Here is a 26127-nt window from a genome sequence, read left to right as displayed (position 1 = left end):
CCCAGCATAGCAATCAGCAAGGTACCCACACTACATCACAGTAGCGCCTGGAACATGAGCATGTCTCTGGACTCTCCCGACTGGGGACCTTATTAAAAGCCTCTCCCAGCTGTACCGGGCTGCCCGTGGCAGTGACCCATGGATGCCCATGGCCAGGTGGCTCGCCGGCTCCGCGGAGGCCAACGGGCCTAGAGCAGAGGCTGGCCCGGGAGGCATTTGTCACTCGGACGCACTTCCGGTTAGTTCCCTTGCTGGGAGGAAGGCTCCAGACCACCCTGCCTAGCCCAAACACGGCTCAAGCCACCAGGGGAGCCGAGCACCACGCCCGCCTCAGTCCCTGTGGTTGTATCTTCCCATCGGCGCAGCAAAACCACGCAAGCGCACCCGCCTCCTGCAGGCAGCCCCATTTCCCCCGGCGCACGAGTCCCCACTTTCCTCTGCAGGTAGGATGCCACCGGCTATCGGCAGGGGCTCTGGTCACTAGAACAGGAGACAGAAAAAGCCCTTCCCCCTGGACCTCTCAGGCCCTTTATTTGTAGCACTATGTGGGAACTCGAGAGCTCCTGGCCAGCTGAGCCGTCTCCTCGGCGTTATGTCCCCCCACACAGCCAGGAAACCCAGCACGATTCACAGATGCTACTGCCCAAAGGGACCATGTCTGACCCTCTCTCTCACCTGCTGCGTAACACAGGCCATAGGGGCTCCCCCAGGGAGCCTGTAGAAAGCCCCCACCATTGGGTGGAACTAGAGAGGCCCTCCCCTCATTTCCAGAGCGCACATGGAAGCAAACCCACCCCATGCCTGACAAATGGTGCCAGCAGTCGGCTACCCGCACTGCTTCCCTTTGGCACCTTCCTCCTTGTCTGAATCCATCAGGTTTCCACTGCCAGGCACTGGATCCCGCTCTGGCTTTGCCTGCCAGTTCAAAGAGCCCTCTACTACCCCCCCGCTTCTTCCCACCGACCAAATAAGCAGCAAGGACCACAGAACGGCCCCAGCGAATTGAGGGGAAAGGGGCAAGCAAACGGGCACAGCGACGGGGGATGCAAGCAAACCTCTGGCAACCGTTTCTGGGAGAAGGGGCCCACGCGCAGGAGTGCAGATCCCGATGGGGCAGGAATGCAAGTGATGAATTTACCCTCCAAGGGGCTGGCTTCTCACACGGCAGGCAGCTGCAATGGCTTTGCACTCTGGCTCTGGCTGACCCCAGGCTGAATTCAAATCCAGGGGGCCCAGCAGGCCCTTTCCACTATTTTTACTCATGGGGCAACACTGCGTGCAGCCGTTTCAATGGGTTCGGGCGGTTCCGCCCGTGAACGCGACAGTGCGGGGTTTGTGGGAGACACTGATGAACCCACCATCCATCTTCCCCAGCATCCTAACCAACATGAACACAATCAGCAGCGGGACCAGCCCCACCTCGCACATCTCCGGGCCCTCTGCTCCCACTGGCCTCCACGGGAAGGTTCCCAGACGGATACACCACGATCCTCTCCTCCGATCGCCTACCAGGCCAGAGAACGTGCCCCAGGAACGCCCGCGCCCTGAGCGCGCATGCGAGTTCGCCGTGGGGAGGCGCCAGCAGGCAAGGGAAAGGCTTCACGCGACAGAGAATCCACCACACCTGCCTCCCAGCGGCTGTGACGCTATCTCCATGGCAGCGTTCTGAAGGCAAGGAAATCGCTCGCCAGCCCGCACTGCATCCTGCCACTCCCGAGCACTCGCCTGCACAAACACACCCAGCCGGCCCACAGCAGGGCCAGGGTGGAACCCCAGACCACAGCACCTCTCCTGGGACCTTGCTCGTGGGCCCGTATGCTCCTGAGATGAAGCTCAGAGTCCACGTGCAGCCTTTCCCTGCCTGGACGGGCTGGGCGGATTCCTGCCTGTCCAGACGCAGCATCCGTGGGGCCTGGGCAACATTTCACACTGGGTGCGTTGGGTTGGGACCCAGGACACTATGGTAAATCCTCCGCAAACCCCTCCTGAACTTGCTGCTGATTGGGACATTTCTAGAAGAGCTGCCCAGCACAGCAAACCCATCTAGCAAACGCAGCTGGATGCCCCCAGCATCGTCACAACTGCCTCTTGTGCTGCAGGGCACGTCGCAGAGACGCTGCCCCCACCACGCCAGCACGGTGGCCCGCCCGCGGAACAGCGCAACGCACGGGGTCTCTTCTCGGCTGCTCGTTTCCAAGGCGGTGGCGCAGGACCCCCGCGGAACAGTGACACTTACCTGGGTTGCTTTTCGAGGTGCGCACGGGGGTGTAGTGGTTTTTGGAGGATGTCCGGACAGGCGTGTTTTCTTTGGGAGGGGTATCGATGGCCGAGATAGTCTCTCTTTCACAGTGTGCTATTGGGATGGGCCCCTGCTGCCGGAGGATATCTGCCAGAGCCCTGCAACGGAGAAAGGGGACACAACCGGTTCATAAAGCAGCAAGACTTGTTCATCTAGTCTCCACTGGAGCCCGCTGGTGCTTTGATTTCGGAAGGAAAAATACAAAAGCAACAAAACTCCCGGTGGCTTAGGAGCTGCGTGCCCTTTCCTGGGTTCACGGCTCCATTTGCTCACCAGAGGGTCTGGCTATTGTTTAATCTTTCACATGCTTCCACTAATTCACTTAACCCGGAGGTTATGTTCTCTCCATCACGGCCCACACTGGCGCTGCTGTTGCTGCTGAATTGCCCTGCCTTCCTAGAGACGAGTACTGGACAGACGGGCTCCCTGGGCCAGGGACGGCAGGAGAACAGATCTACGACCTGCCTGCACCCAGCCCCAAGCCAATGGTCCTCAACCCTGCTCCTGGAGGTGCGACGGGGAGTTCTCCCTCATCAGTCTGTCGGGCCTTTGTCTAGCCACGGGGGGTGGTAATGCCGGGGGCTGGAATCAGGGCCAGTGCCCGGAGCTTTCCCATGGGCTGTAGCTTTCAGAGCGGAGCTCGTCTGTGGCACTGTTCCCATCAGAGACTTGTCTGGTGGCATCAAGGCTGGCCAGGGCTCTGTGTGGGAAAACAATCCGCTTTCCCCACCACTGCACTACATCGCTTCCAGTGATTTCCGGGATCCAGGGACACTCAGAAGAGATTTATTCAGCAAGTATCACACACGCCGGAAGGAAACACAGACTGTTCAGTGCACCCGACGGCTATCTCCTGGCCAGCAGCAGAAGGGCCGGATTGGTCAGGCTGCAAGGGACGGCAGGGTGGTAAAGCTGACTGGCTTTGAAAGGTTCAGTGCTCTCAGCCAGAGGGAATATGCCTAAAATCACCTCGGGTACCAACAAAGAAATCCCAGCGCTGCACAGTCACGGGACTGGTGTTGCTCACATTTGCTGTCCTCGCTGACATGCCTCATCTGTTGTCTGACAGAAAACAGCGGGCAGAACCTGAATCTGTTCCGCTCTGAAAATATTTCACTCTGGGCCAGACACATGCACAAGGAACAGCACTTTACAAGAACCCTTCCCCTAGCCTCACTCCCCTTTATGGGCCTTTCCATTCAAGAACCCACCCAAGGCTCTCACAGCACTTTAGATCACAACTTCCCTGCGAGGCAGAGCAGTGCTACAAAGCTCAGTCGCAGACACCCCGCAGAGCCCAGGGGAGCACCCCCTCAACTTTACCTCGGTTTCCCCTGGCCCTTGAAGAGAGATTAATAATAAGAAGAGATGAGATGAAGACAGATTAAAAAGACTTGGACTTTTCAGCTTAGAAAAGAGGAGACTAAGGGGGGATATTATAGAGGTCTATAAAATCAGGACTGGTGTGGAAAAAGAGATTAAAGAAAAGTTATTTATTTGTTCCCATAATATACGAACTAGGGGTCACCAAATGAAATTACTAGGTAGCAGGTTTAAAACAAACAAAAGGATGTTTTTCTTCGCACAGTGCACAGTCAACCTGTGGAACTCCTTGCCAGAGGATGTGGTGAAGACCAGGACTTGAACAGGGTTAAAAAAAGAGCTAGATACATTCATGGAAGTTAGACCCATCAATGGTCAGGGCTTGACAAACCGTGGTGAACCCCACACTGGACATGCACAAGACCCGCATTGTGCATGCGCGCACCATCGGTGAACAGGGCAACTGGCTGAAAGCTACTTGCCGCGGGTGAGTGGATTCACTGATTTGTTGAGCCCTGTCAATGGTTATTAGCCAGGATGGGCAGGGAGGTTGTCCCTCGCCTCTGTCTGTCGGAGGCTGGAAACGGGTGATAGGCGAGGGACTGACTGATGATTCCCTGTTCGGTTCCCTCCCTCTGGGGCACCTGGCGCTGGCCGCTGTGGGCAGACAGGACCCTGGGCAGGATGGACCTTTGGTCTGACCCAGTGTGGCCGTTCCCATGTGCTTATCATGTTCTCTCCCACAACTGCTTCCAGCTGCCACTGCCTTCCACTGACCCTCAGCCCCACCCCTTCCAGGGGACCGGTGTCTGCAGGCCTGTCAACATTTCTTCTCCCCTGTATCAGGTCCCCACGCTCCTTCCGCCCTGGGAGCGTCTGCAGCCCATTCCTAGGGTCTGTGACGAGTCCTCCTCACCCCCCTTAGCTCCAAGCAAACCTGGCCTCTCGCTGGCCTCAGGCCTAGGTAGTCAGGCCCCTGCCACAGAGACACCCAGTATCTTGTTCTCTCTCAAGGCTCCCTGCCTCCCCCCCGCCCCCCCGAGGGCTCTGGCTCCCAGAAAGGAGCGCTCAGTCCATACCCTTCCCTGCTGGGCTCTCTTCCCTCTCAGCCCCACACCCTGCTGGGAGGGGGGGGGGCAGGGCAGCAGCGGGCCGCCCGCCAGGCCTCCCCGTGACAGGAAGTACTCCAGCCCTGTTTGCGTGCGACTGCTCGTGTGTATCACCACAGAGCCTAGAGCCCCCACCAAAGCCAGGTCCCCATTGTGATAACTGGCAGCAGGCGCACGCACGGGGCATGGCACGGGGCGGGGGGAGGGGACACACCGCTGCCGAACCCTCTAGGCCCGAGCCAGTCAGAGCAGCCTGGTGCTTACAGCGGGGTACACTCGGCGTTATTCCCCCACGAGTGCGGGAGGTGGCCGGCGTAGGAGCCAGTCACACGCCAAGGGAAACCGAGGCAGAGGGCAAAGGCTCAAGCCTGAGCGCCGAGGGCCCTTGGTTCCAAGCGTGCCCCTTAGTCCTGGCTACGGCTGACGGTCTGAATCCCCAGCGCCACGCGCCCAGGGCCGCTATCCCAAAGGCTCTGCAGCCCCCGAGCTGCTGCTGGCCACACACCGAGCTGGGGTGCTCAGTGCCCCTGAGATCACGTCTGAGGGGCTCGCCGGCCAGCCAACCCCTGAAGCACGGTAAGTCGCGGTACAGCCTTGTGAGCGGCCCGAGCTCACCGGCCAGCCAGAGACAGAGCTGGGAGCCAGGGCACAGCCTGCCGGGGGAACCGTTCCTCCCGCTGTTCCACTGCACTTCCAGTCCTGCCGGCGGGTCACTGGCTGCTCCACACAGAGCAGCATCGCAGGCTGGACCAGGCGCGTGTGGTTGTTCAGGGGCTGGCCAGGCCACAGTCTGTGCTGAGGACATGCCAGGAGTCCCTTTCCCATGCCAGACGGCGACTGGGCTGCTCTTTATCTGCCGCCAGCCCCACCCCACGCGCTCAGGGAGGACGGTCCCAGCTCTGAGCAGGCTGACGGGCACAGGACAGTCGGAGACGGGGAACTGCAGCCATGTGCTGGAACAGTTTTTATGGGGGGAGGCAAGGGCAGCCCCCACGTCTTTGGGGCTATTACTGCTGCAAGCCGGGGCCCGGACCAGCTCCATCCCCTGAAGGCCGCGCGGCAGAAGCGGGCCCACGCCTGGGTTTGCAGAGGAGCTCGGCGGGGCCGTGGGGGAGAAGGCTGAGCGCGAGGTGAGCGGGCGCACGGGTCTGACGGGGCGATGGCCTATCACCACACAGCGCCTCCGCTCTCATCGCTGTCGCTTTTCTCACCCACAGCTGGATTTGGGGGGTGACCGAGCATGAGGAACAGGGCGGTTTGCTTTGATTCCCAAAACTAACAGAGGCCATGAAAGCGCATGGGCTCCGAAGGGACCCGGGTCACTAAGACGCGCCTAACCCCCTCCATCACTGAACCCAAGCCGGCTCCTCTGGGCACATGCTAAGCCACTCGCTGCGGATCTAGTCTGCTGGGTGAATCGTGGCCCAGAAAACTGCCTGGCTGCTCCTCGGCTCCGAGCAGGAGCTGGGCTCCCTGCTCCGCGTGTAAACACAAACCGGACGAGGGGAGGAGGAGCCTTGCACGGCAACTTTCCAGCCCGAAGGAAGGCAATGCGGAGAGGCCCTTGAGCTAAGCACCGGTCATGGGACGGGGAAACCTGACTGATGCAGCCACCACCAGGCTAGAAAACATAACGTGGTCACGCTGGAGAGAGATGAAGGAAGCAGAAGTGGCAGGCAGGGAAACGAGTCTGCTCACCATTCGGCCGGGCTGTCAGACGCTGGGCTAGAGAAGCCGCACGCAGCTGGTGGAAGATGCCACGATCTGCGCGTCCTGGGACTAAACTGACCTGGGTGAGCATGAATGAAGCAGCAGCCTGCCAGGAGGTGCGGGCTCTGCACAAGCCGGCTGATCCTCGCTCTCCTGCCAGGCTGGGGGATGCTCTCGCTACCACCAGGCCAGAGTTAAAAGGCAGGGCGGCAAGTGCCACCTCTGCGGGTGCTGAGGAGACGTGTTCTAATCCAGCCACGATGTGTGAGATCCAAATGATTCCTCACAAAGCGCCCCCAGGCCTGGCGTCTCCCTGCTGCAGCTCCGTGCAGTCAGACAGAGGATGAATTTGGCACCGCGTAAACAGCTCTAGTTCAGCTGCTCGCTCCCCACTGCGAACGCTACGCGCAGGACGGGGGGAGGAATGGAAATGCCTGATCCTACTGCCCTACGTGCGATCTCAAATGCATCCTCCGCGTCCGCGGGAGGGACGCAGAGTCAGGCGAGGAAGGGCCGTGAGAGGCTGGGATCCGACAGCTCTCTTGCTCTGCTCACACCGCACCTTCAGTGCAGCAGATGGGGCAGGAAGATTTGCATAACTGCACAATCAGATCCTGGGAGGCCGGGCGATGACACAGCCTTTATCGATGCTCCAGGGAAGGGAGAGCATTAGGGACCCGATTCTGCTCCCGGTTACCCCCCTGGAAATCCAGCCTGACTCCACTGCCACTGGAGGTACACGGGCGGAACCGAGAGCACGCCCAGACCTAGCACCGGCTGCGTGACTCTAAGCCCAGCCAGAAGCAGAGCGGCTCCTTAGAATCCTAGAACCCCAGGGGGGCAGAGCCCTCAGGAGTTGAGTCCCGCCCCCTGCCCAAGGCAGGACCAACCCAACTCAACCATCCCAGCCAGGGCTTGGTCAAGCCGAGACACTTAGCTCACTCCACGTCTTTTGGGGGGGCTGCCTGGTGGGCCAGTTAGGGAGGGTGCCTGGCCGCAGAACAACACCGGCATCAGCCCCGCCAGCTGAGAACCCCTGAGGATCTGGCTGCGCAGTTTCCAACTTGGCAAAGTCTCATGAGCCCTTCCCCCTCTTCACAGGCTGCAGGTTCCTTGGGCCTGCCTGGGCCAGCGACGTTCCAGCAGAGCCAGGCCCGAGAACCGGCAGAGACTTTCCTGTGCATGGCCCCTTCGGACAGGAGCGCCTCAGAACGGGCCTCCTCTCTGCTGGCCACCGGCACTAAGGAGCCTCCCTCGCTCTCCTCAGGTTTGCCCGGCATCCTGCCCTCCCCTCCTGCCATCGTGCAGCAAGCTGGAGCTGCGGCCGCAGGCAGACAGGCCCGTCACCGGCTGGGCGGCACGTTCGGGTGCTGTCGGCGACCGACACTGTCCAGCCAGGGGATCGCTCTCATCAGCCCAAACCACACAGGGGCCCCTTGGAGCATTGGCTAGGCTAGTGGGACTGGATGTGACCCTCCCTCTTGTGCCTGGCAGGGAACGGCTCCTGTCACACGGTTTGGGGTCAGGAGCAATAAGGGGAACGGGAATGGGGGGGGGGCACTTACAGGCTTTTCCCATCACAGCCAGTGAAATCTGAGGAAGGTCTCGGGGGACAAAGGGTATTTTCTAGCTCCTACTCCACCATCCAGGGACCGGATCCTGGTGTCACTGAGTAGGGCCCCACCAAATTCAAGGTCCACGTTGGCCAATTTCACAATCGTGGGATTTTAAAACGGCTATGTCACGATTTCCACTGTTCAATGGGAAAGGGCGCAGAGCTGTAATTGTAGGGGTCCTGATTCAAAGGGAGTTGTGGGGCGGATCGCATGGTTCTTGGAATGGGGGCTGTGGTCCCGCCACCCTCCCTCCTGCACTGCAGCTGGTGGCCTCGGAGCTGGGCACCTGGCCAACAGCCACTACTAAAGTAAGGGCAGCAGGCACCCACTAAAATACCCTTATGATCCCCCCCCCAACTTCCTTATGGGTCAAGCTCCCCAGGTTGAAGAAATGCGGGCCTCCTCCATAACTTCGGGTCCTTTGGGTGCATTTGCCCGATGCAGTGCAGATTTCACAGGCGGCGCATTTGGCCTTTCTCTGTACGCGTGTTCCCACACCACAAGCTCTGCTAACGATGCCCTGGCAGCCAGAGCTCACGGCTGCCCGGAGCATGCCATGAAACGCAAGGGAACGAGCAGATCAGAGTCGACACTGCGCCCCCATGCTCCTCTCCCTGCTGCCGTCCTTCTACCGCCTCCTGCCTGTGTTCTGGGCGCTGTGACCATCACTACCGAGGGCACGTTCCGAGCGTGCGGCGCACGGCTGCGTGCACAGGCTTGTGCCGGCACGTGGCAGAAGCGACGCCTGGGTTAGGCTGCCAATGACGGCTGGGAGAGGCTCTCGGCAATGTCGAGGCTTCCATTGTCTGAGTGCTCGTTAGCCTGGATCACAACAAACCAACACACAAGGAACCGTCTCCCCGCAGTGGTGGCGAGGGGAGGCTGTGGCTGCCCTTCGGAGCCCAGGACCCAGGCTCTGCAGCAAGGCTGGGAGCCAATGAGGTGGTCACGGATCTTCCGGCCTTGCCCTTCTCTGGATCTGGTTCCTGCTCCACTTCGGCCTCTGCGCTTCCCCCTAACGGTTCCACGTGTGAACTGAACCGCCCCTTGGCCACGCCCCTCTCTCACCATTTCTAAGGCCCTCATCTCGTGAACACAGAAGATGGGTGAGGGGAGCAGCTGCCTCCGTAGCTGAGCTGTGAATCTCCACCCGCATGGTCTCCAACCCCCTTCCGCCTGCCTTCTCTGTTAGCCCCGTTGGCCAGCAGGGGCTGGGGTCGACTGGAAGAGAACAGAGAGGGGGAACCTGGAGTCCATCTTATCAGAGGCCTGCCCTCCCTCCAATCTGCCAGCCTGCTCCAGAGACAGCTGCTCCCTGCAGCATCAGAAAACAGGGACAGCGGGTCCATCTGAGCCGCCTTTTCCGCCTTCCTTGGTGTCACGTTGTTAGCGCCCCCTGGGCCGCAGAATGCTCAGCGTGTGCGGCCTTGGAACCGGAGAAGCGGCTGCGTGTGGCGTTGGGAGCGTGCGAGCGCGTGGGCACAGCGGCGGGTACTGCGGTTGTTAGCTAGAGGAAAGAGGCAATGGTCCCCAAAGGAGCCATTTTCCCTCTTTCCCTTGCTAACGTTACTACGGCGTTTTATTTAAAAAACTTACATGGGAAATTCAATTGTCCTGTGAAGAGCCAATCTGCCAGATTCAGTCACAGAGGCCTGGTCTATATTACACCAGGCAGGCTGGCTTCAGGTACGCCATTCAGCTAAGCAAAATGTGTCGCTGGAGTCAGCTTACCTTAAGCCGAGCCGCCAGGGTGTCCATGCAGCGGGAGGCTGACGGGAACACATGCTCCCATTGGCTTCCCTTACTCCTTGCAGAAGAAGTACCAGACACCAGTGGGGGCTGCCCTCAGCATTCGATTTGGGGATCTACATTAGACCTACTAAATCGAACGCTAGAAGATCGACCTCCAGAGGGTCGATCTGCTCTGTAGTGTAAACATAGTGTGACGGCGCGTTGGGGGTCCCCCGTCTCCTGCACCCCGAAATGGCACAAACAGACTGCACCAGCCGGTGGAATAGAGGAAGTTTATTGCCTCTCCAGGATACAGCACAGCACAGATGGAATCTGGTCACAGAGCTGGGCTAGGATGCCTCAGGCCCCCTTGAGATGGGGGAGACTGGGCCCCTAAACTCCAGCCCCTTTCCCTAGGCTGTCTCCTCCATGCTCACCGACAGCAACTAACTAACACTCTTCCAGCCCTGGCCCCCAGCCAGGGCAGTATTCCACCTTCCTTGTTCCTCTCCATGGGGGGTGTCTGGCCATACTGGTTTGCATAGTGACTCATCCTGTTTTGCTGGGTCGTGGTACCCACGGCAGCCAGTGGGGGTTACCCCAGAGCCAGCAGCACAGAAACCAGCCAGGTACCCCCACTACGTCACAAGTGTAAACATGCCCTGCCTGTAAACTCAGGAACTTTAGTCCTGCTTTCGGTATGAATCTCAATGAATTCTTAACTATAGGCCTTGTAAGGGCCAGGTCCTGATCTCGTTTCCACTGTTTTTACACCAGCGTGATTTGGGAGTGACTCACCATGTAACGGGTACAGCACAGCTCAGCCAAGCATATAGATCAGGTTGTAGTTAAATATTATTCTTGTTTATTATGAGGCTGTGAAAATGCAAATGAGTTAAACTGGCAGATCAACAGGGAAATGAAAAGAGTCCCTGTCAGATCATCACAGACGGGGCTTGTTCATGATGACGCTTGGCAGCAGTGGGAAAACAGACTCTTCACACGAGGGCAGCTGCAGCTCTCTGGGCCGACTGTGCAGGGGCACAACACCTAGCCAATGCATGCAGCACGTTCCATGCCAGGGCGCTGTGTGCAGTCACTAGTACAGGAAGCCCCAGGAGGCCACCGGGAAGCAAGTAAGGACAACTGAGCTACGGGCCCTGGGTGGAACCGGGACTAACACCATTCGATAACAATTCAAGAAAGGACGTGGAAATTGGAACAGCTGGCGGAGTTTGTCAGCAGAATGCAATTACTTGGCGTGCACCGTGGCCAGGGCCACAGGGCTAATCGCTTACCTCAGGCAGACGAACGCCCTGGGATCGTGAACGGCCACAGATGGCCACAAGACTTTGGGGTTGCAACTCATCAGCAAAACGGTGCCTCCAGCCGCAGCATTATCTCTAGCTAGCATGTCTGGGCTGAGTCAGAGAGAACACTGCCACCTACTGTATCGGCCGCGCTATTTCCTGCTGCACCCACCTTCTCCCTGGAATGCAACTCTCCAAATACTAACCCACCGGCTCCCTCCCTAGCACAGCAGAACCAAAAGAATCCCAGGACAAGGCAGCATGGTAGAGGGAAGGGACAGATGTCCAGAAAAGATACTCAAAGCAACTGAAAAAGTGTTCTTCCACAGAGGAGCAACTAAGTGCAAGAGAGGGAGCAGGAGGAGGAGAAAGGGAACAGCAGACTTTCCAAGGAACTTCAGGGGTATGACAACTGCATGAATGACACATAGGCCCAGATCCATAAGGGTATTTTTGCTCCTTACCTCCACTGAAATAAATGGAAGTGAGGAATCTAAATGCCTCTGCAGATCTAGGTGCAGGCATGTACCTGGTTGAATTTGCTGAAGTCAGGTGTCTCTGCTGTGCTTGTACAATATACCTGCAAGGCTCTAAGCAGTAACTGTGCATGCAGAAGAGGCTGCTCCATGACTCAGATGATCTCTTCATGCACGAACAGATGTCTGCGGGAAATATCTGCTTGCATATTTTGTGGACACAACTTAGGGGCATAAAAATTGGACCTATCGTAGCCAAGAAAACTGGACATTCAAAATAAACCGCTTTCTTCTACTGCCAGGATGGATAACTGGCAGCAGCATATTTTTTTCTGGACTAGGCCTGGACTCCAGGTGAAGTGGGATTGGTTGGTTGGTTTACTGGTTTGAGCCACAAAACCCAAGCTCCACATGTCATTGACAAGGTTTCCAAGACTCACAGATCCAGATTTTTCGTTGCAGTGTAGACGTACGCTAAGATAAATGATTTGGTCTTCTTGAGATGATTCAACAGTCACTCAGAGGGTATGTCTACACTACCCCGCTAGTTCGAACTAGCGGGGTAATGTAGGCATACCGCACTTGCAAATGAAGCCCGGGATTTGAATTTCCCGGGCTTCATTTGCATAAGCCGGCCGGCGCCATTTTTAAATGCCGGCTTGTTCGAACCCCGTGCTGCGCGGCTACACGCGGCACGGGCTAGATAGTTCGAACTAGCAAGCCTCGTTCCACGAGGCGTACAGATAGTTCGGAATGGCTTGCTAGTTCGAACTATCTAGCCCGTGCCGCGTGTAGCCGCGCGGCACAGGGTTCGAACAAGCTGGCATTTAAAAATGGCGCCGGCCGGCTTATGCAAATGAAGCCCGGGAAATTCAAATCCCGGGCTTCATTTGCAAGTGCGGTATGCCTACATTACCACCCTAGTTCGAACTAGCGGGGTAGTGTAGACATACCCAGAATTAGAAATAATATTGAAAAGGTTTCTAGTCTCCAGGGAGTCAGAGATTAGTGCATAGTTAAGAACTTGGGGAGCCTGGAATAGCAGAGGAAACATTATGATTAGAAACCAAAGCTCCCACAATATTCTTGCCAGCAAGTTAAGGCAGTAAGGATTGGCTAAATGGACTGTAGGGTGGATAGAAAGCTGGTTAGATTGTCAAGCCCAACGGGCAGTGATCAACGGCTTGATGTCAGGTTGGCGGTCGGTTTCAAGCAAAGTGCCCCAAGAATCGGTTCTAAGGCCGAGTTGGTCAACATCTTTATTAATGACCTGGATTGGACCCTCAGCAAGTTTGCAGATGGCACTAAGCTAGGGGGAGAGGTAGATACGCTGGAGGGCAGGGATAGGGTCCAGAGTGACCTAGACAGATTAGAGGAATGGGCCAAAATAAATCTGATGAGGCTTAACAAGGACATGTGGAGTCCTAAACTTGAGATGGAAGAATCCCAAGCATTGGTACAGTCTGGGGACCAACAGGCTAAGTATCAGTTCAGCAGACAAGGGGATTACAGTGGATGAGAAGCTGGCTAGGAGTCAACAGTGTGCCCTTGTAGCCAAGAAGGCTAACAGCATATTGGGGTGCATGAGGAGGAGCATTGCCAGCAGATCTAGAAAAGTGATTATTCCCCTTTATTCAGCATTAGTGAGGCTGCATTTGGAATACTGCATCCAGAAAGAATCCTAGAACACTAGGACTGGAAGGGACCTCGAGAGTCATCGAGTCCAGTCCCCGCCCTCATGGCAGGACCAAATACTGTCTAGACCATCCCTGATAGACATTTATCTAACCTGCTCTTCAATATCTCCAGAGATGGAGATTCCACAACCTCCCTGGGCAATTTATTCCAGTGTTTGACCAACCGGACAGTTAGGAACTTTTTCCTAAAGTCCAACCTAAACCAAAGGATGTGGATGCATTGCAGAGGGCCCAGCAGAGGGGGCTGGAGCACATGACCTATGCGGAGAGGCTGAGGGATTTCGGCTTATTTAGTCTGCAGAAGAGCAGAGTGAGGGGGGATTTGAGAGCAGCCTTCAGCTACCTGCAGGGGGTTCCAGAGAGGCTGGCGAGAGGCTGTTCTCAGTGGGGCGGGTGGCAGAACAAGGAGCTATGGGCTCAAGTTGCAGTGGGGGAGGTCTAGGTTGGACATTAGGAAAAACCATTTCCCTAGGCGGGTGGGGAAGCCCTGATTTGGGTTCCCTAGGGAGGGGGTGGAATCTCCGTCCCTAGAGGTGTTTAAGTCCCTGCGTATCAAGGCCCTGGCTGGGCTGACTGAGTTGGGGTTGGTCCTGCTTTGGGCAGGGGGCTGGACTCCATGACTCCTGAGGGCTCTTCCAGCCCTGGGATTCAATGATTCTAAGCTGGACTCAAATCCAATGTTACCTGGTGATCGACGACTAGCGCTAGAGAATGGTAACAGGACGGCAGGTAATTTAGGAACCGACCTGAATTCCAAGGGTTATGCAACGGCCAAGAGCAGGAGAAGCAGCACATCCCGACCCCTCACGGATTTATCCCTGAGGAAATAAAGTGACATCAGGAGCCGGGTGACACTAGGAGCGTGGCCTTGGGGAAGATCTCTGGGAAATGAGGCTACGTCTGGGAGAAAGGGAAAGGGCGGCCACAGCAGCTAACGCCCACTCGGGAGGCAGAGCCCCATTCTTCAGCTTGCACCGGCCAGAAGCAGGCACTGGGACCGGAGACTGGGAGTGGCTGGTTAAAGTTTCCAGGGCACAGAATGTAAAACCGCTCACACATGGACAAGTGCCCTAGGGGGCCTGATCCTGATTTCAATATGTTTTTACACAACACCTAATTCCACCGACTTTCCTGGACACCACCCTATTTTAAACTGCTCTAACAAAGTTCAGACTTATGCCTCTAGCTTCGTCATTTCCCGACAGCTGTGCACGTGAAAGAGGGAAGTTACGTTCACTAGGTGAAATGGAACAGGGCACGTGCTGAGACACCTTTCTGTGCTAGCCAAGCCGCTATATCTGGGGGCTACTGAAACCATAACGCTCCTGTAAGGGTGGGGCTTTGGCGTGAGCCTCAGGGAACGGGTCATTCTGATAGGGAGCTGAAGAATGAGAGGACTGGACTACATGCAGGAAGTCCAGCAGGACCCTTTGGAGAAGAAGGGAACCAGGTGCCATCGGTGAGAACCAGCCAGTAGGAAGCAGGACAGAGGGTGCACCAGAGACATCGGGTGAGAAGAGCACAGAGATCTCAGCAGGGAGGGGAAGAAAAGAGCAGACGTGCGAAAGGAACCAAACCAGCTGGACAATCCACCTGAGCAGACACGTGTTCCTAACTCTCGCTCGCTGCTGGCTTGAAATGCTGCTCCCCCGCTGCCGACTCGGGAACCACACACAAAACCTGGCTCCGTCCACTGTCCGGGTGCAGACCCTGCGACTGGGCGTTGGATCAGAACCAGGCCTAGCCGGGGATTTGCAAAACCAACCTGGTGAGCGGTTTTACCCACCTCACCTACCAATGAGCTACAGGCCTTGAAAAATCGATGGCCTAGACACTCGTGCTTTCCCTGGCAAGCATAGGGGCTTACACCGTCAAGAAGAACATAAGAATTAGAAGAATTCTCTAACCATTAGTTTCCTCACAAACAAAATCCTCCAAATATTTACCAGCTCCAATACAATCCAGTGCAGTCTTCCTGCATCTGCAGACAGCTCCAGGGCCTCTGAAGCTGCAGACAGCAGGGGAGTGAATTTGACACGAGAGTGGTTTGTTCCACTGGGGCTCCTGCTGATGCTACTTGGGACAGCGAGGGAAAGCTGTACAGCCCCTGGAGCTATGCATGAGAAGGGGGATGCAACACCACAGCGGTGGGGAGAGGCAGAGTAGCAGAACCACCTCTCCTTGTCCCAGCCAGGATGGCACGGGAGAGGGGGAGAGCAGTGGGAACCCTACGCTCTCCCAGCCGCAGCAGGCTCCAGTTCCCATTCAATGTGTGCAGCTCAGGTGGAATGGATCTTCAAATGCATCCGACATGCAGTGCCCATGGAGGTGGATATAAAAGGTGGAGCCTCCAAGCCAGATCCAGGGTTAGTGCCCTGCTGGAAGTCCCAGCAGCCTTCCCTCTTCTCAGCAGCTGGGGGAGGCAGGAAGAGGAGATCTGGGCTGCTTATCAAGGAACCCCAGTGCAACCATAACCACCCTAGTCTCTTATCTGACTCTGGCTAGGGGAAGAGGTGCTCTAGTCCTCAGGGTCCAGACAAGTACACTTCTCAGACCTGGTCACAGAACTATGAAGAGTTTTCCCACTGTCCCTGGAACAATGAGAGGAGCAGTTACTTCTGCTGAAGACTACACAGGAGTCACGGAGCAATACTTCTAGCACTGAATTGGGCAACATGGGAGTTTGGAGTCTTTACTCACAGGTGAGGAGATTCTGCGTCCTCCATCTAAGCCATAGAAACAGAGTATGACTTTTAAAAACAACAACACTTCCTAATTCGTCATCATCAAGGATTCTGGGATTGGCTCTCTTGGCTGAAATGAGGACATGGCCATATGTAACTAAAAATGCCCATGTAGAAAAAAATTGCCATTGTCCCCACACAGGCGTTTGCAGGGAAATCCGAGCAAAATGTTGGCTAGTCAAAAACATTAGAACTCCACGGCAGTTTGTATCTAGTGCACGTCATGCGCTAGTGAGGCCGGCACGCCTCCCGAGGGGCAAAGTGAGACCAAGCTGCAAGTCACTTGCATGAGGTCAGGCAGAAAAATGTTAACATATTCTCCAAGTCCATTTGTTTGAAAATAGCCCAACTGCTTCCACGATTTCGGGTGTATTTCAGCTTCTGCTTATCAAGCCATCCAGACATGTTATTTTTGCAAGCCATCCATAATGTTATAATTGTTCTGGTGCAGTTGAGAACCCCAGCAACACCACTAATTACCGGACAGGTATGATCCTGGGGTCTTACAAGAAAAGAAAGAGACCACATTTGCACTTGGGAGATGAACATGCCAATAGCCCAGTGGGGAATCAGACGCTTGTTTCCTATGGCGGTGACGGTTCTGTATATGCCTCAACTAACCACTCTGCAGAAAGCCACCCAGGAACCCAACAGCCATGGAAACGCTGCTTCGAAATGAGCTAGTGCTGCTGCTGGAAAGATACCGGAGACCTACCAACACGCCATCGACACACCACTTGGCAGCTTCTCCTTGCAGGTTGTCTTTTAGGCTTGATCCTGCTCTCACTGAAGTCAACAGGAATCTTGCCATTGATGTCAGTGGGGCAGAATCAGGCCCATTCCCAGCAACATGCTGATTTTTGTTAAAACTGCCATTCACCTCACTCGGAAGATTTCGGTGGGACACACGCCCCAACGTTTAATGCACATTGACATCTGCCCAGTGCATTATTCCAGATGTTATACACAACTCCGACTGACATGGCCCTAGAGGTATGTAGGTACCGGACGGTGCTGCTGTTTCCTCGCCTTTCCCGCCGCGCGGCTGTAGTTCTCAGGGACTAAGAAGCACAGATCTAGTCTGTAGGTTTACATTATGTTTAGGACACAAACACTAACATTCTGCAGCCCCCCCTCCCCCCGTCAGCTGGAGCTAGGCTTCATAATATTTAAACCAGGTGCCAAGTTGATCGAATATAGGTTAAACATCTGCGAGAGGTATCATCTTTTATCAGCTACCACATTATAATAATAAAAGTCAAACAGTTCTTTAAAACGCCCTGGAAGTCAAGCTTTCCGAGCACTCAATCTGCCACTCACACCCCTCAGCCACATACAGGTGATTCATTTCTACCAGAACTTATCTAAATAAAGCAAAGGAAGCATCAAAGGAATGCAAATGACAAGAATAACGGAGCTCGGTGTAGCAATGCCGCCTCTGTTCCAATGGTGCCACAGTAGCCCCATGGTACACCGGCAAACCTCACTTGGAGGGGAAGCACTGGATTTCCCAACACCGCCAGTGAGTGGGGAGATAGGCCGTTATTGGACCCACTGCCACAGCCCCTCAGTAAAGGGGGCTCATGAATGGAGCTGGGGTTCAGCTGATCTAAGCTGGCATTGGCACGGCAAAGCCAATGGAGCGCTGCAATCTACTGCAGTTAAGGATCTAGTCCTAGGAACAAACATGCACGAATCTATTCCTGATGGGGCTGCTCTTGGAAGCCCTGTGTTGAACAGACACCAGGTCCTGAAGTCCTATCCTTAGCACCAGAGGAAAGGAGCTCGCATCCAGGCCCTGCAACTCACTGAGTAACGCAAAGCACTGCCTTTCGGCAGACAGGCTTGGGGCTGGGGGCTTCTCGGCGGGGGTGCGCCAGGACAGCTCTGTTGACTTCAGAGGAGCTATGGCACCGCACAGCAGCACCGAGCTTGGATTTCAGCTCTTGTGTATGAGACACAGAAGAGAGATTTGATTTCAAACGCCTCTCAAACACAGAACTCCTCTTTGTGCCACTTTGCTTTTTTCTCTGCGTAAGAAGCTACAATTTCCACTCTCCAAACTCTGTGGGTCACATTTCTAGTTCAGCCTTTAAAACATGGTTGGGGGTTTTTGATAAACACAGGGAATGAATTTTTAATTAAGATGATTTAAATTAAGCATTATCTGCCAGAGACACTTGCTTCTTCCCACGAGAGCGTGCCAGTGCATTTTTAAGGAGGGAGTGTCCCATTGTTTCAAGTTTATATTTGGGAACTCTCAGAGCATGCGACAGTCCAGGATTAGACGGCAATTTAAGGTCCTAGCTCACCAGAAACCACAATCAGCTAGAGACATTCCAGAAGGAAACGTGGCATTGCAATCTGCCCTTCATATTTCCTACCAGGTTTATACAGAGCAACACTCCTCCTGCAGCTGGTCTCCCCCTACCATTTCGATATCCAAAGCATTAAGCATGTCATTTTAAAAATAAAAATTACATGAAGATTCTTCCCTAACACCCCTCCCCCTCCCCCGATACACACACAGAGGACAGGACCTGTGGCTTGAGTAATTTCAAAAATCCCTTTATCTGCCCCCCCCACCCCCCGCTATTTCATCATCTCCATCGGGGGGTTGCCAAGAGGCCAAGTGGAACAGGCCAATTGGTGCTTTGGGAACCTCTCACTGGAATGTCCTGGCAGCACAGGGACAGCGGAGAAGCCACCGGCAGAACTTGGGGTGTTTGGGGCCTGGTGCACCCTGGAATGTGGGGAAGGGGAGGAGAGACAGGCCCAGGGCCGGAGGCAGGAGGAGGCTGGCAAAGGGACAGACCAGAGAGGCTGAGGCTCCCTGCAGAGGCATGTGGGGAGCTGTCCAGCAGCCCAGGTGCTGGAGGGTGAGTAGGCGAAAGGGGATGAGTGGCAACAGAGAACAGGGTGCCCCAGGGCAGGGGCTTGTAGGTCCCCTGAAAGGGGGGAAGAGTGCCCCACACCAGCCTGTGTTCATCTGCTGGGGCCCATGGAAGGGCAGGAGGTGGGGAGCAGGAGGCCTCAGCCTTTCCCGGGCTGTCTCCCGGCCCCTCTCACCTGAACAGAGGCCCCAGGCTGGGGAGAGCCAGGAAAGGGGGGAAGGGGTTGAGGGGTGTGTCCTGGGGGGAGAAGGTCTCTAACTTGTGGATGTTTCTCCCCGGGGTGGGGTGGGGGCGTAGGGTAAGTGTAGCCCAGTTGGGGGTACCCCAGAGGGGTGTGGCCCTTGGCTCGGAGTCTCTCCCATGGAGAATCATCTCTGGGGTTTGGGGGGGAAGGGTTTAGGGCAGGCTGCCCATAAAGCTGGTGAGGGGGGGTCTCAAGTGCAGATAAACATCTCTGGGGTGGGACTGGGGGAGGGGCGTCCCAGCAGGGGGAATTAGGCATTCTGGAGGAGCCCAGCAGTGGGGAAGGCATCCTCTGTGGATGCTCATCTCTCAGAGTGGGCTACATGGGTAGCTATGGGGTGTCCTGGAGGAGATGGACTGTGTAGAAGGTTTGGGGCTCTCCCAGAGGGGGGTTGGTTGTTTTGGGGATCGCCCCAGGGAAAGGGCTCACCAGAGGATGTTTGTCTCCCCAGGTGGGTTTCATGGGGGACCTAGAGGTGTCCCAGAGGGGATGGGCTGTGGTGATGAGCTAGGCTATGGGGGTGTCTCCTAGAGTGGATGGGCCATGAGGGGGATGTAGGGGTGTCCTGGGAGGGATGCGTTGTGAGGGGGACCTAGGAGGTGTTCTGGAGAAAACAGGCTTGACGGAAATTGGGGGTGTCTCGTGAGGCCTCACCTCTTGGTGTTTATCTGTGGCTATGTGGAGGGGGCAGGCTGTGGTGGGTTGTCCTGGAGGGGCAGTGGGGGTCTCACCTGTGGGTGTTTATCTCCCTTGGTGAACTGCCTGGGTGCCAGAGGGGCCCTGGAGGATTTATCTTTCAAGGCTGACTGTGCGGGGTGTTCCTGAGGGAAGTCCCATAGATAGCAGGCTACAGGGGCCTAGAGTGTCCCCCGAATGGGAGAGGCTGTGTGGGAGAATGGAGGGATGTCCCATAGGGTGTCTCAGATAGTGCTGGTGGTCAGTTGTGTCCCCAGGAAGGCTGTTTGGGGTAGGGTTCTGGCGGCACTGCCGGGGCTCTGGGGGCTGTCCTCATTGGAACGGATGCCCCAGACACAGCAGACTATGAGGGCGGGGAGCTGTTCCAGCCGGGGCCGGCTCTGTCAGTGGGATGTGGGGGTCTCTCCAGCTGGGCAGGCTGTGTGGGTGAGGGGCTGGAGGTATTCTGGAGGCTAACTGGCCAGAGCAGGCTGTGTGGATGGGCTGTGGGGGTCTCTCCATCCAGGTGGACTGTGTCAGTGGGATGTGGGGGTTCTCTGGTTGTGGCAGGCTGTGTGGGAGGGATGTGGGGGGGGGGGTTCTCCAGCTGGGGCATGCTGTGTGGGTGGGATGTGGGGGTCTCTCCGGTCAGGGGCAGGCTTTGTGGATGGGATGTGGGGATCTCTCCGGTCAGGGTGGGCTGTGGAGGGTCTCTCCAGTCAGGGGCCAGCTGTGTGGATGGGCTGTGGGGGTCTCTCCGGTCGGGATGGGCTGTGTGGATAGGCTGTGGGGGTCTCTCCAGTCGGGGTGGGCTGTATGGACAGGCTGTGGGGGTCTCTCGGGTCAAGGGCCGGCTGTGAGGACGGGTTGCGGGGGTCTCTCCGGTCACGGGCTGTATGGATGGGCTGCAGGGGTCTCTCCGGTCACGGGCCGGCTGTATGGATGGGCTGCGGGGGTCTCTCCGGTCACGGGCCGGCTGTGCGGACGGGCTGCGGGGGTCTCTCCGGTCACGGGCCGGCTGTATGGACGGGCTGCGGGGGTTTCTCGGGACAAGGGCCGGCTGTGAGGACGGGTTGCAGGGGTCTCTCCGGTCAGGGGCCGGCTGTATGGATGGGTTGCGGGGGTCTCTCGGGTCAGGGGCCGGCTGTGTGGACGGGCTGCGGGGGTCTCTCGGGTCAGGGGCCGGCTGTGGAGACGGGCCGAGGGGGTCTCTCGGGTCGGGGCGCGACGTGAGGGCGGGCTGAGGGGGTCTCTCGGGTCAGGGCCGGCTGTGCGGATGGGCCGAGGGGGTCTCTCGGGTCAGGGCCGGCTGTGCGGACGGGCTGAGGGGGTCTCTCGGGTCAGGGGCCGGCTGTGTGGACGGGCCGAGGGGGTCTCTCGGGTCAGGGCCGGCTGTGTGGACGGGCCGAGGGGTCTCTCGGGTCGGGGCCGGCTGTGTGGACGGGCCGAGGGGTCTCTCGGGTCGGGGGCCAGCTGTGCGGACGGGCCGAGGGGGTCTCTCGGGCCAGGGGCCGGCTGTGCGGACGGGCTGAGGGGGTCTCTCGGGCCAAGGGCCGGCTGTGTGGACGGGCTGAGGGGGTCTCTCGGGTCAGGGGCCGGCTGTGTGGACGGGCCGCGGGGGTCTCTCGGGTCGGGGGCCGGCTGTGCGGACGGGCCGAGGGGTCTCTCGGGTCAGGGGCCGGCTGTGCGGACGGGCCGAGGGGTCTCTCGGGTCGGGGCCGGCTGTGTGGATGGGCCGAGGGGGTCTCTCGGGTCAGGGCCGGCTGTGCGGACAGGCCGAGGGGGTCTCTCGGGTCAGGGCCGGCTGTGCAGACGGGCTGTGGGGGTCTCTCGGGTCAGGGCCGGCTGTGCGGACGGGCTGCGGGGGTCTCTCGGGTCAGGGCCGGCTGTGTGGACGGGCTGCGGGGGTCTCTCGGGTCAGGGCCGGCTGTGCGGACGGGCCGAGGGGTCTCTCGGGTCGGGGGCTGGCTGTGCGGACGGGCCGAGGGGTCTCTCGGGTCGGGGGCCGGCTGTGCGGACGGGCCGAGGGGTCTCTCGGGTCAGGGCCGGCTGTGCGGACGGGCTGAGGGGTCTCTCGGGTCAGGGGCCGGCTGTGCGGACGGGCTGAGGGGTCTCTCGGGTCAGGGGCTGGCTGTGCGGACGGGCTGAGGGGTCTCTCGGGCCAAGGGCCGGCTGTGTGGACGGGCTGAGGGGTCTCTCGGGCCAAGGGCCGGCTGTGCGGACGGGCCGAGGGGTCTCTCGGGTCGGGGGCCGGCTGTGCGGACGGGCTGTGCGGACGGGCCGAGGGGGTCTCTCGGGTCGGGGCCGGCTGTGCGGACGGGCTGAGGGGTCTCTCGGGCCAAGGGCCGGCTGTGTGGACGGGCCGAGGGGGTCTCTCCGGTCGGGGCCGGCTGTGTGGACGGGCTGCGGGGGTCTCTCGGGTCGGGGCTGGCTGTGTGGATGGGCCAAGGGGGTCTCTCGGGTCGGGGCCGGCTGTGTGGACGGGCTGAGGGGTCTCTCGGGCCAAGGGCCGGCTGTGTGGACGGGCTGAGGGGGTCTCTCGGGTCGGGGGCCGGCTGTGCGGACGGGCCGAGGGGTCTCTCGGGTCGGGGACCGGCTGTGCGGACGGGCCGAGGGGGTCTCTCGGGTCGGGGCCGGCTGTGTGGACGGGCCGCGGGGGTCTCTCGGGTCAGGGCCGGCTGTGCGGACGGGCCGAGGGGTCTCTCGGGTCAGGGCCGGCTGTGTGGACGGGCTGAGGGGTCTCTCGGGTCAGGGCCGGCTGTGCGGACGGGCCGAGGGGGTCTCTCGGGTCAGGGGCCGGCTGTGTGGATGGGCCGAGGGGTCTCTCGGGCCGGGGCCGGCTGTGCGGACGGGCCGAGGGGGTCTCTCGGGCCGGGGCGGGCTGTGTGGACGGGCTGCGGGGGTCTCTCGGGTCAGGGGCCGGCTGTGCGGACGGGCTGCGGGGGTCTCTCGGGCCAGGGGCCGGCTGTGTGGACGGGCCGAGGGGTCTCTCGGGTCAGGGCCGGCTGTGTGGACGGGCTGAGGGGTCTCTCGGGCCAAGGGCCGGCTGTGTGGACGGGCCGAGGGGGTCTCTCGGGTCGGCTCTCACCTGTGGATGTTCATCTCCCGGGGCGGGCGCCGCGCCTTGTCGTAGGCCACCTTGGCGAAGACGCCGGCCGCCAGCACGAAGGCCACGGCGCCGCAGGAGATGTAGACCGTGGCGTTGGTGCTGTCCTTGGCCGGGTCGTACTTGTCGGGCGGGAAGGCGTCGGGCGGCGCGGGGCGCAGGCCGGGCGTGGTGATCCAGCCCGGGCTCTGGTAGTTGCGGCACTGGGCCTGGTCCAGCTTCTCGGCGCGCTTGTTGCAGCAGAAGCGGTAGTAGCAGGTGCCGCAGCAGTAGCGGAAGCCGCTCTGGCTGTTGTTGCACTCGAACTCCTTGTCCCACTGGCCGCTCACGTCGTAGTAGCCCCAGCACGTCTCGTGCGCCGGGCCCGCGGCCGCCCCGCCGCCCCTGCTGGCCGCGCTGGGCGCCGCGGCCCCGGGCCCGACCAGCGTCTGGTTCAGCGGCTCCTTGGGCGGGCGCGGCGGCCGGCGGGCGGCGCCCTGCGTCCGGTTGCCCTTGGCCCGCGGGGGCCCGGCGGCGGGCGCGGCCAGCAGCAGGGCGAGCAGCTGCAGGGCGAGCAGCAGCAGCGGCAGCGGCAGGCGCCGGCGGCCCATGGCGGGAGCGGGGCGGACGGAGCGGACCGAGCGATCAGGAGCCCCGGCGCCGCCGCCCCATGGGGGGCCCCGGGCACAGCAAGCGCCGCCGCCCGGCCTCGGAGCTTTAGGGGCAGGCGCCGGGCTCCGACGCCCGGCTCTGCAGAAGCCCCGTCATCCCGGCAGGAAGCGAGAGGCGCTGCCCGGCGCCCCGGCCGGCTGCTCCGCGGAGATCGGCGCGTCCAGTCCCGGCAGCTGCTCCTCTGACCACTGGCTGGGGAGAGACGGGAACGGGGGTCAGAGCGGAGCAGGGGCGAGTCGCCGGAGCGGGTATGGGGGGCACAGATCGGGAGGGGGTACAGGGGCTGGTGATTTGGGGAGCCGGGACCGAGCAGCCGGCTGGGGATCTGGGAAGCTCCCGGAGGGCAGAGAACCGGCGCTGTCAGCTCGGGGATCCCAGGGGGGCACAGCCCCAGACGCTGCCCGGGGCGCAGCTCCGCACTGAGGAGGGGGGCGTGCGGGGTGGGGGAGTCGGAGCGGAGGGGGGCAGCCAGCAGGGGCGCAGGGAGCGCCGAGGCTGGCGGGGCCAAAAGCAGACGCGGTGTGAGGGGCAGGAGGGTGCTGCGGTGGGTCCGGAGGGGGAGCCGGGGCAGGGCAGGGGTAAGGGCGGGGGCAGCCGGAGCGGGACAGAGTAGGGGGTAGCCGCGGGGCGCAGGGTAAGGGCGGGGGCAGGGGGTAGCTGCGGGGCGCAGGGGTAAGGGCGGGGGCAGGGGTAGCTGCGGGGCGCAGGGGTAAGGGCGGGGGCAGGGGGTAGCTGCGGGGCGCAGGGCGGGGGGGGCAGGGGGTAAAGGGGGGGGCGGGGGGGGCAGAGGGGGTAGCTGCGGGGCGCAGGGGTAAGGGCGGGGGCAGGGGGTAGCTGCGGGGCGCAGGGCAGGGGTAAGGGCGGGGGCAGGGGGTAGCTGCGGGGCGCAGGGGTAAGGGCGGGGGCAGGGGGTAGCTGCGGGGCGCAGGGCAGGGGTAAGGGCGGGGGCAGGGGGTAGCCGCGGGGCGCAGGGTAAGGGCGGGGGCAGGGGGTAGCTGCGGGGCGCAGGGCAGGGGTAAGGGCGGGGGCAGGGGGTAGCTGCGGGGCGCGGGGCAGGGATAAGGGCGCGGGGCAGCCGGGCAGGGGGAGGCGCGGAAGCCGCTGCGGGGGGCGCAGGGCGGGGATCCCCGCGCCGGCCCGCGCCCGCTTACCATGCCGCCCGGCGAGGACCGCAGCGCGCTGGGCTCGGCAGCGAGTGGCGCGGGGAGCGGGCGCTGCCTGCGCTACAGGCGGCAGCGGAGCCGAGCGCCCAGCCCTGGGCCCGCCCACCGCTGCCAGCCGGGCTCCTGACATCACTCCGGGCGCGTCCCCGCCGCACGCCTGCTCCATGCGCACGGGCCGGGGCCGGGGCAGCGCGACCCGCGGTGCCGGCCGGGGCTGGGCTGGCGCTTGGGGAGCCCGGCGCGGGAGCGGGGAGGCTGGGAGCCAGCCCGCGGGCTGGGCAGCGGCTGGGCTGCTCGTGGCGCTGGGTGAGACCCGCCTCCGCCCTTGCCTGCTTGGTCCCTGCGGACTGGCCGCTGGCGGGGCTGTGCGGGTGCAGCGGGGCTACCTCCCACCACCTACCCTGGGCTTGGTGCAGCCAGGCGGGCGGCTCCGGCCCTGCTCTGGGGCTGGTTCGCCAGGACTGACCTTTCACTGCGATCCGTTCCTGGCCCTGCCCGGAGCCCGTCCAAGCCAGCCTGGGCCCTGGTTTCTGCACGGCTGGGTGGGAGCAGATCGGGCCTCTGGGACCTGTGACACGGGCAGTGGCAGCCTTCAAGCTTCCCCACTTCCACCCATCGGCCGTCATCTGCGAACAAGCCTGGGCCAGGGACACCCTCCTCTGTGACCCAGGCAAGCGGTGCCCATGTGCTGGGGGGCTTGGCTTCCCCTCTGAGCCTGCCCACAAGGGCACCAACTGTGCTTCTGTGCAGGAGAAACCCATGAAGGAGTCCCCAACGTGTCCACACAGCCATGTGCACAAGCATCACGGCTGCGACCAAGGCAGAGCCTTGGAGGCGGGAGGGTTTGTGTCCTGTCCCCATCCCCATGAGCCACCCTGGCCTCTCCTCCAGTTCACTCATTAACGCTGGGCCTGAACCGAAAGGTGACACCCCACCCCCCACACACCTCATTGAAAACACCCAGACACCTTCTAGTATTTTTGTGAGATGCAAAAGCCCTGCAGCTAGAAGGACAAGCAGAGGACGCTGGAGAGGAGCATAACAAAGAGAACCAGGCACAGAGTGGAGCTGAAGTGCTATCCAAGAGCTGTGCACAAACAACCTGTCCTCTGTTGGAGGGCAGGAGGAAGGAAAGGGTGAGAGAGGGAGGGGGGAGAAAAAGTCCAGAAAAAGTCCAGAAGGTTAATGCTCAGTGGCCTCGTACTTTATATGACGCATCCCCTGGATAAAGTGGGTAACTAAGTTCCAAAGAGGTTAAATGAACTGGCCAGGGCCACAAAGTAAGTCACTGGCAGAGCAGTTGTTAGGCTAACCCAGCAGTGCAAACTGCCAGTGCCCTGCTCTAACCTGGGCCAAACTCAGCAGCGGTGCTGTGGGAG

The 26127-nt window shown here is 59.9% G+C and overlaps 1 protein-coding gene across 4 annotated transcripts in view; it reads right to left on the bottom strand.

Moving 5' to 3' along the window:
* Positions 1-24864, bottom strand: part of SHISA6 (shisa family member 6) — a 202653-nt gene extending 177789 nt beyond the window's left edge. For all 4 annotated transcript variants that reach the window (XM_075903456.2, XM_075903457.2, XM_075903458.2 and 1 more), the window contains exons 1-3: positions 24737-24864; positions 22917-23777; positions 2237-2397 (exon numbers count right to left, since the gene is read on the bottom strand). In XM_075903456.2, coding sequence (XP_075759571.1) covers positions 2237-2397; positions 22917-23524 — 769 coding nt within the window. In that variant the 5' untranslated portion in view covers positions 23525-23777; positions 24737-24864. The remainder of the gene's footprint in view (positions 1-2236; positions 2398-22916; positions 23778-24736) is intronic.
* Positions 24865-26127: the final 1263 nt, after the last annotated feature.

The sequence above is a fragment of the Pelodiscus sinensis genome, chromosome 20, assembly GCF_052426305.1.
Source record: "Pelodiscus sinensis isolate ZL-2025 chromosome 20, ASM5242630v1, whole genome shotgun sequence".
In the NCBI taxonomy this organism is placed as follows: Eukaryota; Metazoa; Chordata; order Testudines; family Trionychidae; genus Pelodiscus; species Pelodiscus sinensis.
This window is presented reverse-complemented; position numbering and strand designations above follow the sequence as displayed.